This window comes from Gallinula chloropus, assembly GCF_964237585.1.
Source record: "Gallinula chloropus genome assembly, chromosome: 28".
Lineage (NCBI taxonomy): Eukaryota > Metazoa > Chordata > Aves > Gruiformes > Rallidae > Gallinula > Gallinula chloropus.
The window spans coordinates 2,148,951-2,172,231 of NC_140113.1; the positions used below are offsets into that span (position 1 = coordinate 2,148,951).

The 23,281-nt window shown below is 52.1% G+C and overlaps 1 protein-coding gene across 1 annotated transcript in view; it reads left to right on the plus strand.

Moving 5' to 3' along the window:
- The window catches only part of PIP5K1C (phosphatidylinositol-4-phosphate 5-kinase type 1 gamma), a 48,107-nt gene that overhangs the window by 5,239 nt on the left and 19,587 nt on the right, over nt 1–23,281 (plus strand). Inside the window, exons 2-3 of the mRNA XM_084276482.1 lie at nt 20,285–20,325; nt 23,012–23,089. Of these exons, the coding sequence (XP_084132608.1) occupies nt 20,285–20,325; nt 23,012–23,089 (119 nt within the window). The remainder of the gene's footprint in view (nt 1–20,284; nt 20,326–23,011; nt 23,090–23,281) is intronic.

A 23,281-nucleotide genomic window follows, 5' to 3' on the forward strand; every position in this document is an offset into this window, starting at 1 on the left:
TGAGCCCCTGCCCATCCCTTCCTCAGCAGAAAGGGAAATCAAGGCACTGTGAGACTGGAAACAAAAGGCTGTTTAACACTGAAGTGAAACAAAAAGCACAAGGAAGGAGGTGGTCTTGTAAAACCCTCCAAACCTGTGGCCTGTGGGAAGTGTCTTGTTCCTTATCGGCACTGACCAGCTCAGTGGAGCAGCCTGGTGTTGCTCATCTACCTCCCTGGGGAGCTTCGTGCCAAAAGGAGAAGCATCTGGTGGCTTCCCAGGCTTTCTGTGCCCTCCCAGATACATAGCAGATAGAGGCCTTGGGAGGGGGAGCCTGGTTTCCCTGAGCAACCCTAAATGAGCCAGCAATGCTCAGGTAACGTTGGTCTGTGTCCTTTTCTAGGTAGGTCTTAGAAATACTCAGTTCCTGGGCAGCCTGACACTTGGTTGGTTGAGTTTTGTGGTGTTGCCAGTAGCTGAGTTAACCTTGGGACCTTCTGGGAAAGGTTTTCCACAATTAAAAAGCTACAAGTGATGGGAGCAGCTTTCCTGTCACTTTGTCTCTTCTCACCCACATAGTTAAGCAGAAAACGCTGTCAACCCCTAATTAGGTGTCGTCGTCTTGCATCATGTGTTCTTGTGGCTTCCCCAGCTTACGTGTGGGTTTCTGCACTGGCTTGTGGTGAATAACCCAGGCTGAGTCAGAGCACGTGCTGGGGCACTGAGGGAATCTGGAGGCTTCAACCTGTTTGGTTCATCCGGTACTGGTGCCCTGTGCCGTGCCACTGGTCACTGCTAAGCACCTCTGGGGAGAGGCTGCGAGGCTTTTCACTGCATGAGTTAGCCCTTTTTGCTCCTCTCCCAGCTTGGTTTGAAAGAAAAGTGGCAGCAAACCCACCACTTTCCCTAGTTTGTTAAAAAAAAAGCCCCAAGAAACTTTGCGGTGTCTGGTCGCTGGCTGTACAGTTTACACTCAGTGTGAGGAGGTAAAGTGCTTTGCAGGCTCAGGGAGGGGGCAGAGTCCTCATCTCCTGTAATTAGCAGAATCTGCATGTTCCCATTGCAGAAACTGCTGCTGGAGAGGGTGGGAAAGGAGAAGTTGGAAACCAGCTGGTTGCATCTGCACTGTTGGGGACTTGCCTGTTGTGTGAGCAGTGGGAAGGGAAGGGATCGCAGACTGCTGGAGGTTGGCAGGGACCTCTGGAGATCCCCCAGTCCCACCCCTGCCAGAGCAGGGTCCCCTCCAGCAGGCTGCACAGGACAGTGCCCAGGATCACGGGGTCTGAGTGTCTCCAGAGATGGAGACTCCCCAGCCTCTCTGGGCAGCCTGGCCCAGGGCTCTGCCACCCTCCCAGCACAGAAGTTCCTCCTCAGGCTCAGGTGGAACTTCCTCTGCTCCAGTCTGTGCCCACAGCTCCTTGTCCTGTCCCTGGGCCCCCTGAGCCCACCCCTCAGGGGTTTCTCAGCACTGAGCAGATCCCCCTCAGCCTCTCTGCCCCAGAGAGATGTTCTGGTGCCCTCAGCATCCCCACAGCCCTTTGCTGTCCCCTCTCCAGGAGCTCCCTGTCCTTCCTGCTCTGGGGAGCCCGGCCCCGCACACACTGTTCCCCGTGGGGCCTCCCCAGGGCAGAGCAGAGGGGCAGGAGAACCTCCCTGACCTGCTGCCCACACTTCTCTTGATACCCCCTGGGATGCTGTTGGCTTTCTTGTCCCAAGGGCACATAGTTGCTCATGGACAACTTGTCCACCAGCACTCCCAGGGCTTTTCCACAGAGCTGCTTCCCAGCAGGTCACCCCTAACCTGTTCTGGTGTGGGGGGTTGTTCCTCCCTGGGTGCAGGAAGGCTCTGGGAACACACCTGTAGCTGCCTCTGCTGCACAAGGAGCTCATTGAGCCAGCAAAGGAAATTGGGTCACGGCCCAGGGCTCGTCACAAGACCGATGTGGACAGATAGGCTGCCACTTCTGAAAGGGCCTGGAGATTAGCTGAGCATGGGAACACCACATGCAGCTAGCTCGTGCCTTTGTTCTGTGTGAAATGGCTCAATCTCCTGAATTTGGAGGAATTAAGGGATTAGAAGAGGAGGGCAGCTTTGCCTCCTTTGTGGTCGGTAAGACGTAGCGGCGCAGTGTGGATGGGGCTGTGGGGTGGTGAGGAGCTTGGTACCACTCAGAGCTTTCCCTTCCCTGCGTGCCATGACATCTCTCCCAGCCATGCAGGGGAATGACCTTTCATTCAGCTGCTCCCCACTGCTGCTCACACTTCCCTGCTGCTGCGCTGGGATTTGCAGTGGTCCTGCCGGCTGAGTGATGCTTTCACGTGGGCTTGGTGGCTCCTGCAGAAGCAGTTCTGTGTGCTTCAGGGGTCTCTGTAGCCAGAGCAGTTCATAACTCTTCATTTAAACTCAGCAGTGCTTTCTCTGGTGAAGCTCTGTCAACCCACTGGCTCCTCAAATTCCCTGTGTTTCTGTAGCCTGGTAGATAAATCCTAATTTCTTCTCCAGAAGATCTGGTAACACTTTGACCTCAACCAGCACTCAGCTCCCAGAGGAAAGGTGGCCCAGCAGCAGGGAAAGGGCTGGGAGCCAGTTGAGTCCCTCCTCTTTGACTTCAGTAATTCAGAGTGATTCCCCAGTTGTTTCCTGGTCCTTCCTTAGGAGGCAAAGGATCTGCTGCTTTCAAGTCTGCTGCTGTTGGAAGCCTGTCCTTAACCTGACTCAAACTCTGGATGAGTTGCAGTGCTGCCCTTCAAAATGAGTGTCTTGAACCTGTTGGACCTTGCTGGTGACCATGGTATGGTTCTGCAAGAGTAGAACTAGTCAAGGTTGTTCTAAAGCTGAAGGAGGGGAGGTTTAGATTAGATATTAGGGGGAAGTTTTTTACAGAGAGAGTGGTGAGGGGCTGGAACAGGCTGCCCAGAGAGGGGGTGGGTGCCCCATCCCTGGGGGTGTTCAAGGCCAGGTTGGATGGGGCCCTGGGCAACCTTGTGTAGCTCCAGGCCTGGAGGTTGGTGTCCCTGCCTGTGGCAGGGGGGTTGGAGCTGTGTGATCCTTGGGGTCCCTTCCAACCCAGCCCAGGCTGGGATTCTGTGATACACTCTCACTTGCTGCCTGGCAAGATATGAAGTTGCTGGTTACACTTTTCTTCCCCTTGGATTTTCCCTCTCTCTCAGTCCCTGCTTTAAATTCTGTTGCCCCAACAAAGTCTTAAGGTCCACATCTCCAGAGGCTCTGCAACTGGTGCAGGACAACCTGATGGAGTTGAGGATCAACCCAAAAACCGTGTGTGACCCCCATTAAAAAGAGCACTGCTGGCACGTTCGGTCTCTTGTGAGTTCACACTTGATGCATCGACTTACTGTCTGTCTCCCTGGTCAGGCAGGATGTGCTTTACCTGGGCAGACCTTGTCTTGCTCAGCCCCACATGGGACAGGAAGGATGAGGAGAAGGAGGTAGGTAGAATAAAGGTGCTGCTACCTTATATTTAAAGCAGGAGTAATGTAGGTCATCTTAATCAGCTCTCCCTCCTCCCCTTCCTGTGGGACAGGAGATGGTCCCAGACGTGTGTGCAGCAGGGCAGTGGTGAGGTGGGAGAGCCTTTGCTTTGCTGCTTTCTACCTTGGGAGCATTTTGAGGTCTTTGCAGGATTTTCTACTGGTTTATTACCTTAAAAAAATTATATATCTGGCTTGGTTCAGCCTGGAGAAGAGAAGGCTGTGGAGAGACCTAATTACACCTGCCAGTACTTCAAGGGGTCCTACAGGAAAACAGGAGAGGGGCTGTTCCCCAGGAGTGCAGGGACAGGACAAGGAGCAATGGCTTCAAGCTGAAAGAGGGCAGGGTGAGATTAGACCTTAGGAAGAAATTGCTCACTCTGAGGGTGGGGTGGCCCTGGCACAGGGTGCCCAGGGAAGCTGTGGAAGCACCATCCCTGGAAGTGTTCAAGGCCAGGTTGGACAGGGCTTTGGGCAAGCTGGTCTAGTGAGGGTGTCCCTGCCCATGGCAGGGGCTTGGAACTGGATGATCTTTCAGGTCCCTTCCAACCCAAAGCATTCTGTGATTGCATCATCTCCAGCAGTAGAGCAGAATACCATTGTCTGTGTGTGAAACAAATGGCTTCAGGGTGTTGCCAGTTATTTTTTAGGGTGGAATTCCTGATTTGTGGGTGGAACTGGCTTTTAAAAAGGCAAATTATCAGCATCCTCCTGAGCTCTTGGCTATTTCCTTGAGGTTTCTCCAGTTGAAGTCGGGCAGTGGTGCAGTCACAGTACTGCTTCAGTAACTGTGTGAGTACCTGTGCAAAACACCTCTTGAATTCTAGTCCTTTCAGCCCTCTGGTGATCAGAAGTTACTTCAGGAGAGCTACATATGGATTTTCATTTCTCATTCAGGGCTGCATGAGATCAGGTAATTAAAGCTACTTTGAGCAGCTTGAGTGTTGGGTGCAATTTTAGTTGGTGCATCAATACCGCTCACAAAGGGTCTGAGCACTCCAGAAGTGGTTTTGTGTAATTGGCAAGTTTTGAGAGGCTTTTGTGAAATCTTTCCATAGCTCAAGATGCTTCTCCCAGAGCTCAGTGAGGCTCACAGCAGGCTGCTGTGCTTTGAACCAGCCCATCTTATCGACGTGATGGAAACGCCAGCGGCGGTTTGTGCTGCTCGCCTGGTGTGTCGATACAGCCGGGAAGATCTGGGGGGTTACAGCTGGTTTTCTGCTCTCAGAGCCTGTTCAGTTCTGTTATGGCTTCATAGAACCATAGAATGGTCTGGATTGGAAGGGACCCCGAGGATCACAGAGCTCCAACCCCCTGCCACAGGCAGGGCCACCAACCTCCAGGCCTGGAGCTACACAAGGTTGCCCAGGGCCCCAGCCAACCTGGCCTTGAACACCCCCAGGGATGGGGCACCCACCCCCTTCCTGGGCAGCCTGTTCCAGCCCCTCACCACTCTCTCTGGAAAGAACTTCCCCCTGAGATCTAATTTAAACCTCCTCTCCTTCAGCTTCAATCCATCCCCCTTGTCCTGCCATTATCTCCCCTTTAACAAGCTGATTCCCCTCCTGTTTCTCTGCTCCCTCCAGGGACTGGGAGGCTGCAATGAGGTCCCCCCACAGCCTTCTCTTTTCCAGGCTGACCCAGCCCAGCTCCCTCAGCCTCTCTCCATAGGGGAGCTGCTCCAGCCTTCTGATCATCTTTGTGGCTCCTTTGAACCCTCTCCAATAGCCCCACATCTTTCTTGTGTTGGGAACCCCAGCTCTGGACACAGGACTCCAGCTGGAGCCTCATGAGGACAGAGTAGAGAGGGAGCTGGAGCGTGTCAGCGCTTGGCCACGCAGAGGCTGGTAGCCCAACTTTGGATAAGTGTCATCACTGCTCATTGATTTTACTCGATGCCCTGAAGATCTGAAGGAGTGAAGGAAAAGCCTTCAGGTTTGGCATGAAGCCTGGGGACACAAGGTTTTATTTTATAAAGGTGATTAGCTGGATTCTCCCAGTGCCACCAGTCGAGTGGCCTGGTTTCTTCCTGCAGAATGCATGAAGTTTTCCTCTCTGTATAGTGTTCCAAGCTGGAGTTGGGAACTGAAGCTCATACTGGCTTTGCCACACCGATGGCGTGTGTGGAGAGGGAAAACTCAAACACACGGTGCTGGTGCTGGTCCTTTGTGAACTGCTCTAAAAAGACAGCAAAGATTTGCCCATGGCTTCATGTTTTCTTGTTGTGTTTGGTGCTTTTTGTGACCTGGGCAGTAGCACAAGCAAAATATTAACCCAGCCTCTAGTGTGGGCAGGATAGGGCAGCCGGTGCCAGAGCTGAGCTGCTGCAGTGGCTCTCTTGCTGTAGTCTCTCTGCGCATCTGATGGCCCAAATTCTGTGGGTTTTTCCAAGGGAAATTGTCCATCTCTGCATTTTTCCAAGGGAGGCAGCTGGCTGAAAATCCTCATCTAGCCGAGTGCTCCTTCCTGAACGTGTGCCTGATGGCACTTCATGCAGTCAGCCTCCCCATTTAGATGCTGATGTGAGTCTTGGTTCTCTCTCCGATATCTTGATTCCGCAGTTCCTGTCCTGCAGCATCCCCATCCCCACACCAGGAGGAAGGGGTGGTGTGCTCAGAAGTCCTACACACCGCTGAGAGGGCAGGTGTCATACCTGAAACCGCTTGTCTTCCCTTTAAATGTCACTTTTAAATGGGTGTTGTCTTTACACTGACAGTTTTCCTCTCTGTCTGTATTCGGCGCTGCTCTCGCCATCTGTCTGGGTGCGTGTTGATGGGGGCAGCGTGGAATACACCATCAATTCCCTGGCAGAAATGCAAGCTATAGACATGTAAACCAGTCCCAAACTTGAAAGCAGGATCAAAAGGCAGCACATAAGGACACTGTCTGGAAGCTGTGCTTGTCAGCGTTCCATGATGACGGGTGCTCTTCAGTTCCAGGGCTGGCGCTTGCCTAGGTGGAATCCAGAAATAAGGCAAAGTGTTTTGGTTTGGCCTAACAGGTGGTGATTATTTGTGGGTTTAAATAACACATGTTAGAGGATAATTTTTGTGGAGGTAAGGACAGTTTGTTCCAAGATCAGAACTGAAAATCTGCAGGGCTAACAATTGCCTTTGCTTAATTTACTCCTGTTTCTCCTCTAATGCTAACTTATGTTGGGAGATAATTAAGCCTTTCTAAGGGGGTGCATTATTGTGCTGTGTTTTGGACCTTTTGATAGGCACACTGCTTATTTTAATTCCAGGATACTTCCTCTCAAAGCACCATCTCTTCAGCCTCAAATTAATTTTGATGGAAGGGAAGTGATGACCTGGTCTTTCTCCACCTTGCACTCAGAGGATGTTTGGTTTCACTTCAGTATTAAGTAGGAGTCACTGGGGGATTAACTATCTAGGACACTCCTTTGAGAAAGAGCCTTCAGGACTGGTAGTGCCAGAAAATGCTTATTAAAGAAAATAAACTCAAGGAGCCAAGATGCTGAAGCTGCTAATTGCTTCTACAGCTTCTTCGTGGACCAGCCCCATGCCTTTCCTGTGTCTAATTGCAGTCTGCACTGCAGCTCCTTTGAGGAGACCCTCAAAGTGCTGATAATCATGGGACTGTCTTTAAAATGAAGCAAAAAGGCTGTGTGCTTTGTGAGCCACAGTTCTGTTTCAGTTCAAGACAGCAATTGCTTCACCTGTTTTGCTTCAGCATAATAAACCAGCTTGTCCATCATGTACATCCAGCAGAGCTGGCCAATATTGGCAGGTATTCAACTGAAGACCCTCTTGGGATGAAGTGTTGGCACCAGACTGCTTGACAGGGCTCCATCAGCTGCCAAGGATGTTGCAATTTGGGAGGAACTTCAGTGAACAGGTGCCAGCTCTGGTTCTGTATTGGTAGGATGGCAGTGTATGAGCTTCTGTGAGCTGCTGAGATTTAAGGTTTGTAACTGATCTCAGGTGCTCTGGCTTCCCCAGCTCCTGGGCTGTAAAACACAGGGACAACTGGGTTTATTTTCAATCTCTGTTTTTCTAAACTGAAAAGGCTGAGTGCAGGAAGCTGGAGGTGCCCAGCACCCAGCAGGAAGAGCAAACTGTAGCCTGAAGGAACAAGGTGAATTTTCAGGGTATCTGAAGAAATCACAGGATTGCAGGGGTTGGAAGGGACCTCCAGAGCCCATGGGGTCCAACCCCCTGCCAAAGCAGCTCCCTAGGACAGGGCACACAGGTTGGTGTCCAGATGGGGCTGGAATCTCTCCAGAGAAGGAGACTCCACACCCCCTGGGCAGCCTGTCCCAGAGCTCCCTCACTGGGGAAAAGTTCTTCCCCAGATTGGTGTGGAACTCCCTGTGCTTCAACTTGAGGCCATTTCCCCTTGTCCTGTCCCCACAGACACTGAGAAGAGGCTGGCCATTTCCCTTTGTGTCCCACCCTTCAGATATTGGGAACCATTGATCAGATCCCCTCTCAGGCTTCTTCTCCCAAGGCTGAACAGCCCCAGCTCACTCAGCCTTTCCTCACAGGGGAGATGCTCCAGCCCTTTAATCATCTCCATAGCCTCTGCTGGACTCTCTCCAGGAGATCCCTGGCTGGACACAACACTCCAGGTGGGGCCTGACCAGGGCAGATGAAATTTAAATGCAGATTTTCCTATGAGGTGGGATGGAAAACAAATCTGTAAGGGTGAGGCAGGATGAAAACCCACTTAATCCAAGGCCTGTGGGAGGGCTGGGCTGGAGCTGAACAGCAGCTGCTCGTCTCCAGGGAAAAGGAACATGTTACAGGCAGAAGCAGCAGTGCTGAGGGTCACTTCACTTTGCCTGTTCAAGCTCCTGCTTTTAGGTTGTTTTGGCTCAATCCTGGTCTCCAAACACCTTTGCCTTACAGACAGGCAGCCTTTATGTCCTGGCAATACCCACACACCCGTTTTGGCAAAGATGAAGCTGAGAGGTGTTTCTCCATCCAAAACCTTGGCCAGGTCCATCCTTAAATGACATTGCAGTACCTGTGGGATGGTTCTGCTCCATCAGACCTGCCTTTTCCTCTGCCCATGGAGAGCCATCGATGCCTGCCTGCTCTTCAGCCTCCTAACTCCCACTTTGTTGTGCTTTATAACAGTAACTCTCCCATTAAAATCTCCCTGGGGAGGCTGGAGGAGCCCCGCTGCGGGGTGGGTACAGATCGGTGGGCTCGAGCCATCTGAGCTGCAGGAGGTTGACTGGGTGGGGAGCCAAGAGTTGTAGAGTTTAAGCCATGGGACATCCTCTGCCAGTCCTGGGTGTCTTGGGTTCCCCAGCAAGAGCTGTTAGGTGGCTGTTGACTGGTGTTACCACACCCGTCCGTATCCGACCCCGCAGCGCTGGTGTGAAGCACAGCCAGCAGCACGTCCCTGCAGCTGAGCTGGGAAGGGAAGGCTGAGCTGGGTTGTCCTCCTGGAGATGCTTCTCAGAGCCTGGCTGTGGTTTCTGTTTCTTTCTGAGCACAGTGTCCCTCACTTCTCCCCAGGCAGTGGCAGAGCGTGTGGCTGATCCAGCCTCGTCACGTTTATCGTGCGGGGAAACTCTTTCACTTCTGGTTTTAGTAAAGTCTCCACCAACAGTATGAAAGGTCCTGTGTGATTCTCCTACATAGTTGAGCCATGTTAGCCTGAGGTTCACTGGATGCTGCTGTCTCGAGTTCCTTCATACCCCTTCCTCAAAGGGCATCCTCAGTTTTTCCTCCCATCAGGCTGATGTTGAATGAAGCCCTGAGAAGGGCTCAGGAGTTAAATATTCTTGGTTCAGGACTGTGGTTCAGCTCCACAGTAACTGGTTTTCTCTCACCTAATAAATCTGCTGTCAAACACAGTCTAAAAACTGTGACAGACACTTCAGAAAGCCCATGGCTGCTCTTGTATCCCGTGCAAACACAGGATCCACAGGGTAAGCTCAGCATGCAATGACCATGGTCTCCATTCCTCTGAACCCAAAACAGTGCTGCTGCTTGCAGAAGGGCTCATGGCATCACCAGGAATGTGAAGTGTCCTCAGCACCCCAGATGCCTTTGGGAGTTTGGGGATGAGCAGTGCTGCAGATCTTCAGGAGCCAAAGTGCTCCTTTGGGTTTTACTCGTTGTTCTTTTGCATCTTTGGTTTGGACACGTACCTGTGCAGAGCCTGGAGCAGAGCTTGTTCCCAAATGAGTGAATAAATCATTGAATCCCAGACTGGGTTGGGTTGGGAGGGACCTTTAAAGCCATCCCATCCCACCCCTGCAGAGAGCAGGGACACCTTTAGCTAGAGCAGGTTGCTCAGAGCTTCATCCACCCTGACCCTGAGTGTCTCCAGGGATGGGGCCTCCACCACCTCTCTGGGTACCCATGGCCAGGGTCTCACCACCCTCAGAGGGAAGAACTTCTTCCTCAGGTCTCATCTAACCCTGCCCTGCTCTAGTTTAAACCCATCACCCCTCGTCCCATAGCTCCCTGCCCTTACAAACAGCCCTGCCCAGCTTTCCTGTAGGTCCCTCAGGGGCTTGAAGGTCTCCCCACAACCTTCTCTTCTCCAGGCTGAGCCAGCCCAGCTCTCTCAGCCTGTCTTTGTAGGAGAGGTGCTGCAGCCCTCAGATCATCCTTGTGGCTTCCTCTGGACCTGCTCCAAGAGGCCCATGTCCTCTTTGTGCTCCAGAGTTAAGTGGACACAGCTGCACTGTAAAATAGAAACAAGAGATGCCTGGCTCAACCTTCAAGTGCAGTTCCTCCAGGCTGGGCTGCAGGAGCAGCTTCACTGACATAGCATTTGAACAGGCTATAGGTCTGTCAGAGCCCATCCTTCAGCTTCTGGTCACCTGTATTGAAGAAGATTGTCCATGATCATCAGTGTAGTGCAACTGAAATGTCCTTGTAGCATCCTAGGCACCAGGTTCTCTCTTCTGGGCCATCCACACATCTCACCCATTTTATGTCCTGCTCAGAGCTCTAGGAGGGTTTTTACAAATCTCCTTATTTTCAAAGGAACTTGTTTCCCGCTGAGCTGAGTCATGCTGCCATGCTACAGCCAGCAGCCCAGGGAGAGAGAAGGGACTACTTGCTGAAACTTTGAGTTGGGTTTTTGGCAGCACACTTCATCTTTTGAGCTTGTTCTGCTCTGGCTTGTTTTGTTCCATCTGTTCAGGTGCCTTTGTTAGAGCCAAGCAGGAGCACCCAACGAAGCACAGGAGCCACAGAGAGCAGAAGCTGGCCTAACAAAGCTGGTTGGAAAAGGAGAAGCTGGTCAGCAGGAATTTAAATTTATTCCTAACCTACAGCCCCCCATGCCTTGTGGGGGGATCTTTTGCCCAAAAGGTCCTTCCCCTGTCTCACAACACAGGTACGTGGTCTGTCTTGAGCTGCTGCAGGGGACCTTTGGTCACTGAGCCCCTGTGTGGGGGAGGTCTGGAGGCTGGGTGCCCCTCCTGGGAACCAGTCCCCTCCATCAGGGGAGAGAGAAGGTGTTGGCATCTCCCAGGAGATGCTGGCAGCAGGTCAGGGAGGTTCTCCTGCCCCTCTGCTCTGCCCCAGGGAGGCCCTACAGGGAACAGTGTGTGCAGGGCCAGGCTCCCCGGGGCAGGAAGGACAGGGAGCTCCTGCAGAGGGGACAGCAAAGGGCTGTGGAGATGCTGAGGGCACCAGAACATCTCTCTGGGGCAGAGAGGCTGAGGGGGATCTGCTCAGTGCTGAGAAACCTCTGAGGGGTGGGCTCAGGGGGCCCAGGGACAGGACAAGGGGCCATGGGCACAGACTGGAGCAGAGGAAGTTCCACCTGAGCCTGAGGAGGAACTTCTGTGCTGGGAGGGTGGCAGAGCCCTGGGCCAGGCTGCCCAGAGAGGCTGGGGAGTCTCCATCTCTGGAGACACTCAGACCCCGTGATCCTGGGCACTGTCCTGTGCAGCCTGCTCGAGGGGACCCTGCTCTGGCAGGGGTGGGACTGGGGGATCTCCAGAGGTCCCTGCCAACCCCCACCAGCCTGGGATTCTGGGATTTGCTGTAGGGGTTGGATGGTGTGTGGCACAGGCAGCGAGGGCAGAGGACAGACTTGTGGGAAGCAGTGACGCGCCCGCCGGCCCCGGCTGCGTGTGAGTCGGGGTGTTTCATTTTGAATAAGGCTGTGAAATCTCTGATAGCTTGGTGCTGAACAAGCTCTGATGAGCCATGTGTGCAGCTGGAGAGCTTAATTTCTGGTTAGCACAGCAGCAGAAGCTTGGGTTTATTTAGAAGTAGGCCTTGAACAAAGATCTCTTCCTGGTCTGTTGAATTGCATGTCTTTAGTGGGACCTGGTCAGCTCGAAAGCTCTGAGCTGCGTGGAGGGGATGCTCTTTGAAGGGCTGTATCACAAACCCAGCCTCAAAAACACATCCAGAAACTCAACCTGATGCTTTTGACTCTTTGAATCATCCATGTCCCCCATCTCCTCTCCCACCCAGAGCCTGTCCTCAGCAGCATGATGCAAATCTCTCCATAGGGGTGTGTGTGTGGTGCAGTGTTGTCAGCAGCACCCACAGCAGCCTGGAAGCATTTCAGGAGGGGAGAGGTTACTCAACCTGCTGTGAGCAGCCCAGCAAAAGGACTTTATATCATCGAGTGACGCATGTTGTACGTGGCCCCATTCTGAAATCCCCTTTCAAGGCTTCACTGTTGGAGCAGCCCCCAGAAAATCTCTTGTCAAGCGACATTAGCGAGAGGATCTTAAAGGATTTACCCGAGCAGCTTTGGCTACGGAGTAAATCAGGAAATACCCCACTCCTTAAAAAACCCAGGTGTGCCTTCAGGATCACTTGTGAAGGGTGGCCTGCAGGCAAAGCAGTTGTTTTTCCCTTGGAGCTTGCAGTCAGTTGGGATGCTGAGCTCCCCCAGTTTCAGGCTCTGTCCTGGTGGCGTGGGAGGTGGTTGCTGTGAGACTTCAGGTGGATTTCTTTAGAATCATAGAATCATAGAATCATAGAATGGTCTGGGTTGGAGGGACCCCAAGGATCATAGAGCTCCAACCCCCCTGCCACAGGCAGGGACACCAACCTCCAGGCCTGGAGCTACACAAGGCTGCCCAGGGCCCCATCCAACCTGGCCTTGAACACCTCCAGGGACAGGGAATCCACTACCTCTCTGGGCAGCCTGTTCCAGCACCTCACCACTCTTTCTGTAAAAAACTTCCCCCTAATATCTAATCTAAACCTTCCCTCCTTTAGCTTTAGTCCATTCCCCCTTGTTCTGCCATTATCTGCCATTACCTGCTGTGACCGTTGTAACTGGACTTGGACATGTCTTTTAGAAGGGTCAGAAACTGGAAAATTTGGGGATGCAGTTTTCTTCCCTGAGTGGCATTCTTCTGTTTTAACGTGGCTTAGTCTGGGGATAATCCTTGATGGTGAATGAGCAAGGGGAACAACCTCCCTGTTTATCACTTCTGTTTAAAAGCGTCTTCTATAAGTGTTACGTGACAAGCTGACCCGTCCCTCCTAGGTCAGAGGTGCTGACTTCCTTTAGCTGCAAAGCCCTCTGTGGGAAAGGGCTGGGAGAGAATTTAGGGGGAGTGGTTTGTCTTGCAATCCTGTGCTCTGTGTAGCTGCTGTGCTGCTCTTAAAAGCAGCCTGAATGGTGGCTTTGAATTGCCAGCGCTCTCCCAAGACAGGTTGAGGTCCTTCAGAGGGTTACAGAGGTTAAAGGGGTTTTGCCCTCTCAGTAACAACATCCTGTGCTATTTATCAGCTTAAAAAGTTCTGGGATTGGCTGCAGTGAAGTTATCCTTTTCCCAGCCACTGATCCTTGTCCTGTGCCTGGTACCATCCTCACAGCGAAGGCGAGTTGCAAAGGGACCTTGCAAAGGTTGGATGGTGGAGGAGAACCTCCAGCAGCACTAATCCCTACCTGTCTGGGAGGTGTGGAGGTCTGCTGGTAAGACTCATGCAGCTAAAAGCCCTGCCTCACTATGAACCCCCTGTATTTGGGGCAGAATAACTGCTCTGGCCCTGGCAAGCAGTGTGTAACCTCGGATTAGTCACCTCACTTCTTCATTAGTGGTCCCTGGAGGGTAGCAGCACAGTGGATGCAGCTGAGTGTTCTCTCCCTGCCCCAGAGGTGGGATGCTGGGGATGCTGCATGAGTTAGAAGTGCCAAATCCTGGTTCTCAGTGTGCGGGGAGACGGCGGCACTCAGCAAACAAAGGAGGGAAGTGACTTCTGGACCGAGCCTTAGCAAAGCTGTCTTGTGCTTCTCTGACCTGGGGTGGGAAATGGCTCTCTGGGATCTTGTGGCAACTGACAACTCCATCTGGACACACAAAGAGTCCCAGGGGCTGCCTGGGGTCATCCAGGTCCCTGTTGTTTTTGCAACACAACTCGAAAGGCGATAGGATGCTCCCTGTCTTCCTGCTGCTCAAGTACAGCTCTCCCAGGAGCCAGGAGATGCTCCCATGGGCTGTGTGGGTGCGTTGGGACCTGCTATTAGGGGATGCCAGACTTGTCCTACCCTTGAGCAAAGGTAAGGGGACAACTGGGTGTTGCTCTGGCTCTTCTAATTACCAGGAATGTGACTTCAAAGCCCCTTGGCCTTTTCTGACCTCGCTGGAAATAGGCACCGTGGTTTTAAGGTGGTGCCGCTGTGCCTGGATGTCATCACAGGTACAGAGAGCTGGCTCTGTCCTGCAGAGGTTACGCTTCCTGCCGCGATGTTTGCTCTCTAATTATTCTTAATCAAGCTTGGCTGGGAATTCTGGTTGGCAGATTTGGACTTGAAGGTTGTAATAAAGAGAACAGCCAGAGGCTGGTGTCTCTAAAGCCGCCGCCGGGGTCCCTGACCTTGGGAGCATCTCACCTCTCTGCCCCCCACCACCCACGTGGGCTCAGCCGCTCTGGACGTGCCGAGGAGTGTGTGCTGTTTCCACTCACAATCCTCCTGTGACCGGCGGCGTGGAAGGGAGTCAGGAACACTGTGTTCAGATAACACTGCACCTTCCCCATCCAGCAGATGTTTGCCCGACCATCGCACTGGGTTGCATAATGCCAGAGCTGCACGCGGAGCCGAACTGCTGCAGCCTTTTCCGCTCCTGGGTGTCAGCTATTGTTTGTGCCTCTCTTGATGAGATTTTGGGGCTGCTTTTCTTGTTGGCTGTGTCACACAGTTTGGGCTAGGCACTCCCAAATGCTCCTTTTATTTTTATTATTAGGGTTTGGGATTTTTTTCCCCTCTGTGCAGCTGATCTGAGACAAGCAAACAAATCAGTCCCTTTTTAAATTTCATTTCCCTGGTCTTGTCCTGCTTGTTTCCCCACTGTAATTGGGCTTCCGTGCTGGAAGCACTTTTGTGGGGAGTTGTCAAGGAAACGTTTTAGCATGGTATGTCCTGGCTCAGCAGCGTGGCTCCCCAAGGAGGAGGAGGGCTGCACCCCGGACGCGCTCCCGCACCTGCAGCCGAGGGAGGAACGTGTTAACTCACCGCCTGCATCTTCAGCTTCTGCCCTGCCTCCTGAGCTGGAGCGACAGATTTGGAGATGGAGAAGAGTTTCTGCATAAAAAGCAAAAAATTAAATAGGCTGGGGGGGTGGCTTTGCTGGGGAACCATCTCTTTGTGGCAGCCCCTGGCAGCGGCGATGCTGGATGCTTGGCGTTGAGCCTCACTGGGCTGTATATAGTGCAGGGCTCATCATATTGTTTTGTCCCCAGGGGAGCAGCTGCTGGGGTTTGGGGTTCAAAACCCCCAAACAAACCTGGAGAGGGAAGCTGGGGGTTTTCTGCAGCCTGCCCACCTCAGGTTTATTGAAGAGCTTGGAAATAGAAACTGCTTAGAGTGGAGGGGAGCTGTGTGGCTGCTACAGGGCAGGTGTCACAGCAGAGCCCCGAGGCCCCGTCCTGCCTCACCCCCACATCGAGCTCTTCCTGCCGTTCCTCTCCCTAACGAGTTTATGCTCAAATAAAAGAGACAGAGGGCATGGCAAAAGAGCATGGCACGTGGAGTTGGTGCAGCAGATCATGGTTTGCAAATGTCATCTTCCCTTCACAGAGTGGAGGTGGTTCCTGCGCGCTGGGGACGGTGGAACGCGGCGCGGAGCTGGCGTGGGCAGCGAGCGGGAGCAGAGGACAGGGAGGAGAGCAGAGGTGGGATTAAATGGGATTACCGCTCTCTAGCTGCTCCTGGAAGTCTGGTTTGAATGCTGCCTGCATTTCTATCCATCTGCAAATATCTGCTGGACTTTGGATGGTGACCAAGCAGCCCTGAGGAACATGGAGCTCCCTGTGCTGCGGGTGATGGGCGCAGGGTCTCTCCTCCCCTTGCCCTGCTTGCCAGTAGGGATGGGGCCCGTCTTGCCCAGGCACCAGCCTGGCTGGGGCTAACTGGTGGGGGACACAAGTTCAGGCTGTGTGTAGATAGCCCCCAAAATCATTCAGTGCTCCATGGCTAAAAGGGTACATTTTGGTATCAAAGCTGTATTTAGATTCTATATAACAAGCAGAATTAATCTCAGATTGCTTTATTATTTCTCCAAGCTCTCCGATGGCAGAAGCAGCTGTCCATGCCCAGGGCCATTCCCTACAGCTCTTTCTGCTGAGAGATGCTGCATTTAGGGGGGAAAAGCCCCAGACATTTTATTTGGCATTGGGGCTTACTTGATGTCTCTCATCCTGGTCCAATTGTGTTGTGTTATGGGAAGAAAATGTCTTTAATGATCAGAAGTTGAGCATCCTGGGTGCTTGAGAAGCTGCTTTTTCCAGGAGGTTGCTGATAGTCTGGCTTCTGGTCACTCATGTCCCATCCACTCTCACTGCCTTGGGCTGCTTGCTCCTTGACATTCAGGGTCAGGGTGGATGAAGCTCTGAGCAACCTGCTCTAGTTAAAGGTGTCCCTGGTCACTCCAAGGATGGGACTAGGTCACTTGAAAGGTCCCTCCCAACCCAACGCATTCGCTGATGCTGTGATTACGCTGGGTTAATGTTAAATACCAGTTTTGACAGGGCTGCTGTCACCTCAGTAGTTTAAAACCAGAACCAAAACACTGACTGTAACTGCTGGTCAGGGGCTTCTGGAGAACTGTGCTTTGAAATTAGCCATCTTTGATTGCAATTCCTGCTGCCCTGACTGGGAGCAACCGGCAGAGCCTCCAGTGGGTCAGGTTTTTGGAGGGATCCCACTGGTACAGCCTCCAGCTGAAGAGCTTTCTGTGGTGTTGATAGCCTGAGGTATTTTTAGTTGTGGTCCTGTTGTGTATCTCCCAGTAAGCAGTGTCCTAGAATGAAGGTTTTATTAATGATGCAGCACAGTCTGACCAGAGAAAGGAGCCCAGATAAATTGCTGGTTATTGAAACTCACTTTGATTTCTCTAGAGCTGGTAAAGCATCAGGTAATTAATCATAAACACACATGTGTGTGTATATACATCTGTCTCCTTTGTAAGGCTCCTTAATCAGGCCTCAAAGAGGTTTCTTCTGGACGATTGTAAACTTTCCTAAGCAGCTCCTCCTCAGTGGTTGGAGGGTTTCCATGGCTCTTCCTGGGATGAAGGAGTTCTGCTGGTCACCTTGCCTTACCTGGCTTGGAGAGAGCCAAGTGACTTCTTTTAACTCCCCTTGATTAGATTTTTAAAAAAAAAAAAAAAAAATTCTCTGTGTATAAATGGAACATGAAACCCTTGTTTTTAACTTCCCAGCCAAAGGAAAGCTAAAGGAGGGGAGGTTTAAATTAGATATTAGGGGGAAGTTCTTTCCAGAGAGAGTGGTGAGGGGCTGGAACAGGCTGCCCAGAGAGGGGGTAGGTGCCCCATCCCTGGGGGTGTTTAAAAAAGGGGAGATGAGGTGCTCAGGGATCTGGTTCAGCACAGGATGGGAATGGTTGGACTTGATGATCTTAAGGGTCTTTTCCAACCTGGTGGTTCTGGGTATGAAAATAAATAAGTGTTAAATCAAAGCTGAGGATGGCCCAATGCTACAACCAAACCATTGCTCTGTGAGGCTCCAGAGGAGCTCAAGTGTTGGGCTGGGGTTGATTCAGAGCCGTAGGCAGATGAGAAGAGGAGCTGATGGCAGCAGGTCAGGCGTGCATGAAATGCAGCACAACCCCCCACACGAGGGGTTTCAGCCCTGGGTTCCCCTTCCAGAGCCGCTCCTCCCGGTTCTGAATTCACCCTTGCTAAGCTGCACCAAATCGGATAAGAATCACTTCAATTAGCTTGTGGAGTGCTGAAACTTCCCTCAGCAGAGCTCCCACTCCCCACAGACCCCGGTGCTGTCTCTCCTGGCTCTATAACCCCCAAAGCTGGAGTTCACTCAGTGTTTGCAAGGCCATCTGTCAGCTTGTTTGAGCACAGATGAGTGCTGCACACCGACTAGCCAGCAGAAGATCTTTATGTTTCCTGCCTGGACAAGTTGATTTTGTAAAATTGGTTGGTTTATTTCTTTTCTTTTTACTTTCTTTGTGGGGAAGGGGTTTTGCTGGTGATGCTCTTGTCCACCTGAAGCATCGTTTCTCCTGGAGAGCCACCAGTTCCTCAGCTTTGGTACCTTTTCCTCCGCGCAAGCGGTTGGTGTTGATTCCACATTTGGTACATGGACAGCAGCAGACACTTAAAAGCAGGGAATGAAAGCAGCTTGTGGTAATTATCACAAAATTAAAGATAATCTCCTGCTCTGGACTCGTGACAAAGTGCAGAAAAGAGATTAGCACAGTCAGAGAGTGGTCACAGCCGTGGCTGGGACAGCGCAGCCTCCCTGGTCTGGGACTGCATTGGGTTCCCAGTAATTTCCAGTGTCCAACCTGCAGCAGCATTTCCCATTTGGGTTCCTCTGTGGTCTCAAGTTGCTGCTCCCTCTCATGCTGTATCTCCTGCTCCTGTGGCCGCTGTGGGGCTCTGTGTTGGAACAATAACTTGCCCAGTTTGGCCCAAGAACTGGTGTCGCTGTGCGGAGCCTGAGCTGGCGGCAGCGAAGAGCAGGAGGGACTAATGGGGTTTCACGTTGCCCATCACAATGACCCCTGGGCTGAGGGATGTGCAAGCATGGTGGGTGACAGAGGAGCTGCTCTGTGCTGGTGAGGGGGTCCCACCCTGCTCACCCCATCCTCCTGTTTGGGAGGGGGCTGTGCAGCACAGCTTGCACAGAAGGAGCAGGATTTGAGACCCTTGCTGCATGCCCATGGTTCTGTTCCTGCCATGAGCCTGGGCACTAGAGAGGGCAGTTTAAAACAAAACCCAAGTGACTCTTGTAGTAGACAAAGGGAGGACAAGGGGGATGGATTAAAACTAAAGGAAGGAAGGTTTAGATTAGATATTAGGGGGAAGTTCTTTCCAGAGAGAGTGGTGAGGGGCTGGAACAGGCTGCCCAGAGAGCGGGTGGGTGCCCCATCCCTGGGGGTGTTCAAGGTCAGGTTGGATGGGGCCCTGGGCAACCTTGTGTAGCTCCAGGCCTGGAGGTTGGTGGCCCTGCCTGTGGCAGGGGGGTTGGAGCTCTGTGACCCTTGGGATCCCTTCTATGATTCTACAGTTCTGATGTGCCCCTTTACATTGCTCACCTGGGATGAGGAGCATTTGTACACACGAATAGCAAAACCTTCCCATAAAGCCACCAGGAATATGCTGCAGATCACTGGCACAGGTTGCAGATCACTGGCACAGGTTGCCCAGAGACATAGTGGAGGCCCCATCCCTGGAGACATTCAAGATCAGGCTTGATGGGGCTCTGAGTGACCTGCTCTAGTGAAGATGTCCCTGCTCACTGAAGGGGGTTGGAACAGATGGCCTTTAAAGGTCCCTTCCAACCTCACACATTCTATGAATCATTGTCCTCAAGTGGAGAAAAGGGGAGGCCTTGGAAAAGCCTTTCTTCTTCACAACCAAAGCATTCAAGCTCAGCTAGACAATCTCCTGCAAAATTAAACCTGTCTTAAGGGATTGTGAGTTGTGTGATGATCTGTGTCTGTAGAAATGTCTTAGACAGGAGCAGGGGGCAATGGGTTCCTCCCTTAAAGAGGTGGTCCTACATTTGTCACTTGGGTTTGCGTTCTTTGCACGTGGGCTTCTCTCCCAGCAACTGGGCTGACCTAATAACTGGTTGGGGAGGCTGGGGAGCTGCTTTGGTGGGGGATGTTGTGCTGCTGGGTTGGGGTGGGAAGCTGCTCTTCTTCATCAGGTCTCGATCCTTGTTCATGGTGGCTCTCCAGAGGTGATCCCAGGTGCAAGGGTCTGGGCAGGAGCCTGTTCTCACCATTGCCTAAAAATAAGGAGCTGCTTCAAACTTGGGCTGGTGCTAGAGGAGGGCTCGTGCCCCTGCTGCTGCCCCTGCCTGTGGCTCTAAAAGCTGGAGGCAAAATGCTGATTTCTCACCGTTCACTGGAACGGAGTAATGGTGGCTTCTCCCAAAGGCAGTGCTGGAGAGAAATGATGCATTCATTTTTGTGATATATTTGGACCTTGGATTCTATAAATAGATTCAATTATCAATATAGTTCGTCAAGTGCCTTCTGAGTGGCTGGAAAGCAGCTTCATAAGTGTCTCTCTGGGCTTGTGCATGTAACCGACGCTTCAGTGCAGCACGGACCTATTACTTATGGTGCAGCAGGGATTTGCAAGAACCCTCTCCTGAAGCCTCTAGGAAACATGACTGCTAGGAAAAATCATGCCTCTTTGTGCTTCTGAATATGGAATTGTTCAGGTGACCCATATAACTTCAGCCTCCTGCTCTGGTGAAGCTGAAAACTGAGCAAAACCAGCTGCTTCAAAAACTTCCCAGCTGGCTTGAAAGAGAAAAGCATATGGATTTTTCCTCAGTGATTTGTTTTGGGGTGGTTTTTTAATGATGTCCCTACTTTTACTGATGCTTTTCTCTTCTCTCCTTAGGTCTGGGACTGAAGAAGACAGCCATCACTGAGGTGAGAGCTGTAAAGCTGGCCTCGAAAATCCCATGTTGAGAACTGAGAACACAGAGCTCTAGAAAACACTCCTGCCTGCCTTTTTTGAGCCAATCTCGATTTCAAAACCCATTTAAGATCGCTGGAAATTTGATCTCTCTGATTTGGGTGAATGAAAAACAGTGGCAGGTCTCTGGAGTCCCTGTGTTGGCATCACCACGGTCACAGAGGGGATGGGAAGGGATTATGTCCACGACCTGGCCAGTTTTAGCTGTGTGATCTGTAACGTCTGTAAGTGGCTGGAGGCACCTGAGGGTGATGGATGGAGAATCCATGTCTTGGGCATCTCCAGGGCTCTGTGTTGGGTCTCACCTACTCCTGGGAGTCAAAGTGATGTGTGAAGCCACAAACCAGGGGTATATCTCAAGGGACTGATCTTCCCTCGCACATAATCCAGGTTGCTGAATCACTGTTACCTTCTGGAGCAAAACTCTGCAGTTGGCAGCAGGGAATCTGGTAGGAGGATCTGTGCCTAAAAGCTGTTCCCCGAAGCCCACGCTCTTGGTTCAGGGCACCACGTTCAGACGATTTTTGTTTGCTCTAAATTTCTGTCCAGATCTGGGGCCCTCAACACAAGAAAGATGTAGAACTGTTGGAGAGGGGTCAGAGGAGCCACAAAGATGATCAGAGTGCTGGAGCAGCTCCACTATGAAGAGAGGCTGAGGGAGCTGGGCTGGTTCAGCCTGGAGAAGAGAAGGCTGTGGGGGGACCTCATTGCAGCCTCCCAGTCCCTGGAGGGAGCAGAGGAACAGGAGGGGAATCAGCTTGTTCAGAGGGGAGATAATGGCAGGACAAGGGGGATGGATTAAAGCTGAAGGAAGGAAGGTTTAGATTAGATCTTAGGGGGAAGTTCTTTCCAGAGAGAGTGGTGAGGGGCTGGAACAGGCTGCCCAGAGAGGGGGTGGGTGCCCCATCCCTGGGGGTGTTCAAGGCCAGGTTGGCTGGGGCCCTGGGCAACCTTGTGTAGCTCCAGGCCTGGAGGTTGGTGTCCCTGCCTGTGGCAGGGGGGTTGGAGCTCTGTGATCCTTGGGGTCCCTTCTATAATTCTGATGTGCCCCTTTACATTGCTCACCTGGGATGAGGAGCATTTGTACACACGAATAGCAAAACCCTCCCATAAAGCCACCAGGAATATGCTGCTTGGATTTCTTTTCTCCTCCACAGAAATGTGTGTAGAAGGAAGCTCAGCTCCTGTCAGAGTTGATCACTTCATTCTCACCCTGGAAACACAGTCATAGGTAGAGCAAGGCACTGGGAAGAGCCTTTTCCTGCTGCGTTTCATCTGTTGGCAATCTCTTACCCAGTACCTGTGCCTGTTAATCGCTTTGAGAGGATGATGATGAGCTACATGACGAGGCAGGACAATACAGCTTGAGCTTGTGTGTAATAGGCTCCAGCTCCTGGGTTCAGAGCCATGAGGAAGGGATAAGCTGGCTGCTAATCACCACTGCATGCAGGAGGAGGACTCAGGAGCAGCCTGGGCTGTGCTGCGCACTGAAACCAGAGTAGGAAAGAAGATTTTTTGGAAGGAAAACTCAGGCTGCCCCTTAGTGCCACAAGTACAAGTGGTTTTCCCCAGAAATAGCTGCAGGCTCTTGATTAAAAGCTCTAAAACAAACGAACTTCTGTAGTCTGAGCAAAATTAGACATTGTCTGCAGCAGCCAGCAGCCCTGAGAGATGGGGCTGAGCGGCGCTCCAGAGGCAGCGACGTGATGCTGGTGCTTGGGAAATGACCTTGGGTCTCTTTGTGTGCTGCTTTAAAGGAGCAGCCACAGCCTGGCTGTTCTTCAGCATCACAAACCCCCAGACGTTACCAGCAGCTCCAGGTCTGCTGGGGGGGGTGGGAGAGCCAAAGAGCAGATGAAACCTTGCCCCATAGCAGAGTACAGAGGCCCTGCCCTGGGCTTGCAGAAGGAACTGTATGGAACATGGCCAGATATGCTTGTGAAAGGGTGCAGCAGCCATCTGACCTCCTGGAGGGGCACAAAAAAGGCCCAGTGAGGCTTGGAGGTAGAAGAGAAGGAGAATGGGATAGGAGTAGGTTTGCTGTCCCTCTGACGTGCCAGCAGTCGTTGTGCTCCTATGAACACTGTGCAGCACTTCAGGAGGAGCTGTGGTTGTGGTTCACCCTGTGCAGGCTCATCCTTTGGGTTGTAAACTGATGAGAACTCAGTGGGTTATCTGGTGTGAGCGAGGTCATGCTGCCCCTTCTATCTGTCTCTTGCTGCTCCAGTGAAGCACGAGGCGTCACTGTGGCATCTGAGGGCGTGGGGTTTTTAAGAATAAACTTCTCTTGCTGTTGGATTTAAGACATCTCTGTCTCAAATCAGTGAGAAATCACACTCAGGCAGCAGGGGAATCTCAGCAGCTGGGAAACAGGCGGATTTTTCCCAAGCTCAGCATCTCTGCCCAGTCAGCACTGAGGGTATCAGATGGCATGGTTGGGTATTGCAACCCTTCTTGTCTTGAGGGATGGATGTATAATTCAAACAGCCTTGTTTAAAGCTCTCCAGTGCCAGTTACACCTGCTTGCAGATTTCTCTCCAGTGGTGGAGAGTGATCCTGGGTGGAGGGGTTGTGCCTGTGCTGCTCTGCTTGTCCTTGTCAGCCAGGTCAGCTTCCACTTTGGGCTTTAGCTGTGCTCTCTCATTGCAGGGACCAGGACAGCCTGGCCAAGGAAAGAAGATAGGTCATCGAGGCGTTGATGCTTCTGGTGAAACCACCTACAAAAAGGTTTGGCTCTGTGGGGTGGGAAGTGGCACCGTTGTGGTAGGTGGGAGGCTGGGGAGAGAAGTTGGGGCCCAGCAGCTACTGATGTGATTTAGATTCATGCTGCACCCTTGTACTGTGTAATGGTGCAACCAGCAAACCTGGAAGCCTTAATCCATCCCTTCAGCAGCTGGTTGAACTTGGTTAGCAGTAGGT